We start from the raw sequence: 7597 nt of genomic DNA on the forward strand, positions 1-7597 counted from the left end.
CCCCCCCCCCCCCCCCTTTTTTTTTTTTTTTTTTTTTTTTTTAACATTTTTTTAATATTTTGTTTTTATTTTTTAAAATTATTTTATGTGTGTGAGTGTATTGCCTGCATGTATGTGAGTGCACCCGTGTCATGCAATGCTGTGGAGGGCTTTGGATTCCCCTGGAACTGGAGTTAAGGACGGTTCATAGCCGCCATGTGGGTGCTGGGAATTTAACCCGGGTCCTCTGCAAGATCAGTCAGTGCTCTTAACTGCTGAGCCATCTCTCCATCCCCATAAACACTCTTTTAAGTAGATTAGTGATACGGGACTATATGTCTTTCCTGGATCTCAGTTTTCTTTCCTCAAATTGAGTTTCAGTGGTTAAAAAAAAAAATCTCTTCCACTTGTAACATCAAGTACAATTCTAAACAATACTTAAGATGTGTTAATTTTAAAAGTTAAAGATCAGGGGCTGGAGAGATGGCAGAAGACTCAGGTTAGAATCCCAGCGCCCACATGGCAGCTAACAACTGTAACTCCAGTTCCAGGGGATCTGACAGCCTCTTCTGTCTTCCGCAGCCTCTTCTGTCTTCCGCAGACACGGGTGCACTTACCTACACGGAGGCACACACGCATACACATAAAATAAAAAAATAAAAAGTTAAAGATCCTCCGGGCGTGGTGGTGCATGCCTTTAATCGGAGCACTCGGCAGAGGCAGGCAGATCTCTGTGATTTCAAGGCCATTCTGGTCTACATAGTGAGTTCCAGGACAGCTGGGGCTACAGGGAGACCCTTTCTCAAAAAAACCAAAAAAAAAAAAAAAAATCATTATTTTCCTTTGCTTCTGCAGGACCTCATAGAGTTTCATGGTTGCAAATACCATATTATCCATTCTATAAAATGCTAGTTATCTATTTCTTTCTCACCTGTTTCTTTTTATTCTAGATCCGAATAACGCCCTTCATAGCTGTTGTCTTCTGAAGGTCTAGTAGTCATCACAACCATTATGTGAATGAAATGGAATTTTCTTTGCTTCCTCCCCTTCCTGCTGCTCCTATGTCTTTCTCATATTCTTGCCATAATCTACAGTAGCTCTCTTCAAAATCTAGGAATTCTATTCTGTCCTCTCCTCGGTTCACATCCATTTGGTCAGTTTGTGTTTTTCAAGCTGCCAACAGAATATTAGATTCTGATGACCTCTCACTGTTTCCAGGTTTTTGGTTTTTTTTTTTTTTTTTTTTTTTTTTTTTTTTTTTTTTAAAGGGTCTCTCTGTAGCCCCAGTTGGCCTGGAACTCACTGTGTAGACCAGGGTGGCCTTGAACTCACAGAGATCCACCTGCCTCTGCCTCCTGAGTGCTGAGCTTAAAGGCTTGTGCCACCACACCTGACTGTTTCCAATGTTTAAGCCAGTACTCAGTGGCTTGAACATCCACCCTACCAACTCCCTTCCTTTCTTGAGCTCTCATAAGCTGGCCTTTGATTCCTGCCTTCTTCCTCAGCCTCTCAATTAAGGCACACTTGTAGCTTAGTTTGTCATCACCCCCCTCCTTTTTTTTTGAGTTGGGGTCTCACTGTTAAGCCTGGCTGGTCTTGAATTCAAAGAGATCTGTCTGTGCCTGCTTCCGGAGTGCTGGGATTAAAGGTGTGTGCCATTATGCCCTGCCCCCATGGTTTCCTGTTTTTTTTTTTTGGACTGAAACCCACACTTGTGTTAGTCTGTATCCAAGCAATTCATGTAATTCTGATGCCTGCTCCTCCTTGATGTCCACCTGACAGTTGTGTAGGGGGCTTGCAAGTGTAAGGAATCTGGCATAGAGTGCCAGACCTTGCTGTCTCTACCCCTCTTCAGTGCTGTTCATCACTGCTCAGGTGGGCAGTAGCCTGTAGGGGAAGAGCAAAACCTCAGTTTGGAATTCTAGTCCTGGATTTCATTTAAAAAGGATTGAGGGCCTGCAACATGGCTCAGTAGGTAAGGGTATCTGCCACCAAGCCTGAAGGCCTGAAAATTTGAATTCCATCACTGGAATGCACGTAATGGAAGTAGAGACTGCCACATGTGCCATGGTGTAGACACACACATTCTCACACTATAATAATATAAAGGACTAATTGATTGCAGTGCCGAGATTGAACCTAGGGTCTCAGATACGCAAGGCAAATACTTTACAGCAGAGTCGTATTTTCAGCCCAGTTTCATTTTTTTAAAAGTCAACTTTGTAGAGGTAAAATTTATATACAATAAAATGAACCAATTTAAAGTGTATGGTAGGGGCTGGAGAAATGACTTAGCATTTAAGAACACTTCTCTTCAGAGGACCCTGGTTCAGTTCCCAGTACCCATAGGGCTGCTAACAAGGCTGATAGTCTGTAACTAGTTCCAGGGGATCCACTACCCTCTTCTGGCCTCCATGAGCACCAGACATGCACATGGTGCACTTCACATACATGCAATCGAAACATTAAGTAAAATATATGGGTCAACGGACTTTAGCAAATGTGTACATCCACAGAACTGCCACAGTCAAGATACAGTGTAAGAAAAAAAAATAGTATAAAGATGTGTAGCAAAAATGAGAATCTCCTCCTCACCCCACTGAATTTTCTGCAAAAAGAACACTAGTTGCACACACCCATGACAATATTTTTTACTTTGAGAGTGGGAGTACAGTCCGACATTAAGCACAGCCTGTTGGCCTGGAACTTGCAATCCTCCGTCCCTGCCACCCAAGTATACATTCTCTGTCTCGAGTGTACTTCAAGATCACCTCCCAGTGTGCAAGATGTTTTGCAGAGCGTTTTAACATTTTTTCAATGTAGACAGTGTTAGTAACTATCGTCTTTTAATGTATTTTAGTCCTTTTCAGCTTCTTAGTCTTCAAATCCTACCAGGAACTTTTACCTCTTCAGTGTGGCCTCTGTTTTCAGTCATGTCTGTTTCACCCACTAGACTAAGATCCCAGGGATCTGGCACACTAACACATATAAAGAAATTAAGCGAATGTAGACTAAGTACAGAGTATGTAAAGAGAAGGTTAAAGCGTTAACTGAAACTACGGCAAGCAGGCACACGCTCTGGGGCAGCGGCGGGCTGCTTGGAGGTCCATGTGCCCTCTGCAGCGAAGACCCTTGCGGGGCTGACCTGGTTGAGGCGCCCCTGACTTGCTCCAGGACCCCAGGCCTGCGCGTGGAAAACCCAGGTGCCTGGTCCCACTGCCCGCCCGTCGCTCCCTCCAGCCGCTGGGTGGCGCTGTGGGGAGAAGCAACTTCCTTCCGGCCGCTCCTCCCGCGGCTGGCGCCCCTATATCCTGTTTTCGTTGGCCGCGTTCGGATGGCGGTCTGCTCTGGAGTTGCGTCCGCTTCTTAGGGCTGGTCCTCACTCGGCGCTCGACCCCCTCCTTTGTCCAGCCTCCTCAGCCTGCACTTCGTCCCCCCAGGGCGCCGGCTTTCTGTGGCCGGAAGCATGGGCCGAGAGTCGCGGTGAGTCCGTGAGCCAGCCGGGCTTGGGGAGGAGGGAGGGTGGGCCCCGCAGGTCTACGGCACACGTGTGGGCAGCCCTCGGCCGCTGGACGAAGTAGACAGGGCTGCGAGGACGTGGCGCAGCGAGGGCCTCTGGTTCTCCTGTGTTGCCGGCATCCGGGTCGAGCCCCTGAGCGCGAGCCACCCCAGGGCGTTGGGATGGGGCATCTGTCTCATCCCGGGCTGGAGCCTGCATCCTCATCACCTGGTCTGCCGGGATCCAAGCTGAACTTGTTACCGCTTCGCGTTTGCAAAATTGCTCTGTGCCCATCACACCATTTTAATTCTTTTCGTGCGCGTGTGGTCTTCCTAGGTCATTTAAAAGGAGCTTGTGGGCAGACATTTTTACCGCACCTGCAGCACTTTGCACGACCGGCTTTTCCTGGGTTACAGTACACACAAATGTTACGTGGACACTTCGTAATGGATTTCGTATTTATCTACTTTCTATCTTTTTGAAACTTCACCGAGAAACCATATTAAAGTTTGTAACTTTTGTAAAGTTTCTTCAAAAACTTAAGAATGTTGATAACTGGTTCAAGATTCCAGATTTTTTTTTCTCTTAAAATTTTTTAAAAAATTATGTGTATGCATGCATATATGTCTTTGTGTTGAGTGCATACTGTGTGCGTGTAGGTACGCACAGAAGCCAGAGAGGATGTGGGCTTCTCTGGAACAGGAGTTAACAGGAGGTTGTGAGGCATCTGTGTGGATGCTGAGAACCGAACTCGGGTTCTTTGCAAGAGCAGCAAGATCTCTTAAACTCCTAGCCATCTCTTCAAATCCGAGACTTTTATCTCTTTTTTTTGAGACAGGGTCTCCTTGTAGTGCCAGCTGGCCTGGAACTCACTATGTAGACCAGGCTGTTCTGGAACTCAGAGAGATCCCCTGCCTCTGCCTCTAGAGTGCTGGGATTAAAGACATCCTCCACTCCACTGGGCCGGAGATTTTTATCTTAAAGGATGACTATTTGATATGTATTTAGCAGTGTCTGAAAGCTGCTATGGAACTATTTCTAGGGACAGTGAAGATTTTGTTTGGATTTAATGCTAACAGCACTTTACTGAGTTAGAACTTACATTCAGGGGTATGAACAAAGTATGATTCAAGCATTTTGAAATTTAGCCAATATAAAAATGGTGTGGCTATCATTTGGACAAAGATAAAAGAGTTTGTCACCTTAACTCCAGAAATTTCCTGTGAAGGTCTGTTGTTGGTTTGGTTTTGGTCTTTTTGAGGCAGGGTCTCCCTGGAGCCCCAGCTGGCCTGAAAATCTCTTTGTAGACCACGCTGACCTCAATCTTAGAGATTTGCCTGCCTCTGCCTCTTGAGTGCAGGCATTAAAGGCGTGGGCCACCTCACCTTGTTTTGTTTTACCTTTTCTAAAAAAATTTTTTTTTGGATTTTTGTGTATTTCATACAGAAAGTCATCTTTATACTCCCCCCTTCCCCTTCGGCACCTTCCCATACCCCCCCCACCACCACACTGGAGTTCATATATTCTGTCATTTGTGTTAAAGCTTATCATGTAAAGTTAGTGTCCCCAGATGTCCCTCAGTGCAAGTTCATCCACTGGGATCTAGTCAGCTTACCTAGACTCACTCCCTTTAAGAAGATCAGCTCTTCTCACCCAGCAGTAATCAGTTGCCAATAATTCTTCAACTAAGTTTGGGGCTTGCTGTTGATTTCCAGTTCTGTGCTGGGTTTTTGTCTGCCTAAGTTTGCATGGGTGTTGTGCATGCTGATACCATTGCTGTGGTTTGTATGAGAAGGGTCCCAGGCATCTGTGGGACCATTTCTGTATAGTCATGTACCTCCTCCTTGTCTCTTAAAATCTTTCCACCCCCTCTTCTGCAATGGTCACTGAGCCCTAGGTGGGTGGATTTTGATATAGGAGTCCTTGTCCAAGGACCCACACTGCAGACTCTTATTCCCTGTGTTTTGGCCATGTGTGGCCTTTTGTGTTCCTGGCCCTTGGTTGCATAAAGGAGCTTCATTGATGAGAACTGAAAGATGCATTAGTGTTCTCTTCATCCTTGTTCTATGTTCTGTGAGCCTTAGTGTAGAGGTTACATCCTAGATGTGCCATTTAGGTTTGGGCAATTCACAATCTCTGTGTGTGACCAGTTGTGGAACTCTAATTATCTCTGTCCCTTGAAAAAGAAGCTTCTTTGATGGGTAGTGACTGGGATACTTGTTTATAAATTTAAGGACCCATATTTTGCACATAGTAAGAAATTACATTTGACTAGGGATGTGACAGCGTTGTAGCTTTCTCTAAGATCTGTGACCTATCCGGCTATGTGTATTTGGCTAGTTTACAGTACCACACATGAGTTTCCTCCCATTGAGTGGGCTTCAAGTCCAATTAGGTAGCTGTTGATTACCCTGAAGATAGAAATACCACTACTAGGCCGGGTATGGTGGCGCTTTTAGTACCAGAACTCGGGAGGCAGAGGCAGGTGGATCTCTGTGAGTTCAAGGCCAGCCTGGTCTACATAGTGAGTTCCAGGTCAGCTGGGGCTACAGGGAGACCCTGTCTCAAAAAGACCAAAAAGGAAAAAAAAAGTGCCACTACTGCACCAATGTTGTTTGCCGTGCTGGTCATTGATGTGGTTTTTAGGCCTTGTAGTTGGGGGTTTGACCATCGATTAATGTTCTCCCTTAGCAGCTTGCATAGTGCTAGCCTTCAGGGGAAGTGGCTTCCAAGTCAGTTCCAGCTCTGTTGCTCCAAATCCTGTGTCCAAAGTATGTCCTGTTTTCAGCAATAGGGGCCTACCATCAAGTTCTGGGAGGCAATCAAGGACTGTGGCAATAGCCTGTGTAATTTTGGGAGTCTCTTGAACTACCCTGGCCAACAACTGAAAGGAAGGTTTCTCCTGTCTGGCACTGTTTCTTGTTATGTAGTCTTTAGCTATACACACAGACTCAATAGGGATATTGTATTGTAATTTTTCAGTAGGTTTTTGGACTAATACAATTCCCTCTGTTTTTTTTTGTACTAGCTAGGCACTGTTATCTGTCCTCTTTGCTCTCCCTGTCTAATCCTCCCTCCCTGCCTTCCCCATTTAAAGTATCCCCATTTCCCCCATTTCTCCCATGATAATTCCTATATGCGATGGCTTTGTTTTACTTTTTTTTTTGTTTTTTGAGACAGGGTCTCCCTGTAGCCCCAGCTGTCCTGGAACTCACTATGTAGACCAGGCTGCCCTCGAACTCACAGAAATCCGTCTGAGTGCTGGGATTAAAGGCGTGAGCCACAACGCCCATCAGGCTTTGTTTTACTTTTCAAGACAGGATCTCCTAGTGGAGGTTGCCCTTGAACTTCTCAGAAGTTCACTTGCCTCTGAGTAATGCCATTACATGCTGGACTGAAAACAATTGAGGTTATTTCACTTCTTTGCTTATATCTTCCAGTAGCTTTCTTTGTTTTAATTATTTTCTTTTAAAAATATTTGTTCATATGCTGGGTGTGGTGGTGCATGCCTTTAATCCCAGCACTTGGAAGGCAGAGGCAGGTGGATCTCTGAGTTTGAGGCCAGTCTGGTCTGTATAGTGAGTTCCAGGTCAGCTGGGACTACAGGGAGACCCTGCCTCAAAAGGACCAACAAAAAAATTTTTGTTGTTGTTCATTTAGAGATGGGGTCATGTTGATCTTAAAATCGTGGACTTAGTGATCTTGTCTCAGCCTTCTTAGTAACTGGCCTTGTAGGCATGTGCCTCCAGATATGGCCCAGTAACTTTTTATCTTACACAGGATAAAAGATGGGGTCCTCAGAATGGCCTATAACGCTCTCCATGTTTGGGCCTGACCTTTTCGTGTGGCACTCTCTTCAACCCTGGCATCAACTGTCTGTCTTGCTGTTCCTTTAGTGCCCAAGTTCAGATTCCTTCTCATGTGTTTGTGCATGTGCCTTTTGCCTGGAAAGTCTCCCCTGTATATCTACATGTTTCCTACTTTTATGTCAAGGGTCTCTTAATAAATGTCACTTTATTAGTGTGGGCTTCAGTAGTCGTCTATTATAAAATGGTAAACTCTCTACTTCCGTTCTTTCTCTTTCCTTTATTCTGTTCTGTTTGACTCTATGCCAATACT

The 7597-nt window shown here is 45.2% G+C and overlaps 1 protein-coding gene across 1 annotated transcript in view; it reads left to right on the forward strand.

Annotated features, from left to right (window-relative positions):
- Window positions 1-3275: 3275 nt before the first annotated feature.
- The window catches only part of Ddx46 (DEAD-box helicase 46), a gene marked incomplete in the record, with an annotated part of 66496 nt that continues 62174 nt past the window's right edge, over window positions 3276-7597 (forward strand). Inside the window, 1 exon segment of the mRNA XM_017801888.2 lies at window positions 3276-3462. Within this exon segment, the coding sequence (XP_017657377.1) occupies window positions 3446-3462 (17 nt within the window).

Source organism: Nannospalax galili, unplaced genomic scaffold, assembly GCF_000622305.1.
Source record: "Nannospalax galili isolate Female #2095 unplaced genomic scaffold, S.galili_v1.0 scaffold1830, whole genome shotgun sequence".
NCBI lineage: Eukaryota > Metazoa > Chordata > Mammalia > Rodentia > Spalacidae > Nannospalax > Nannospalax galili.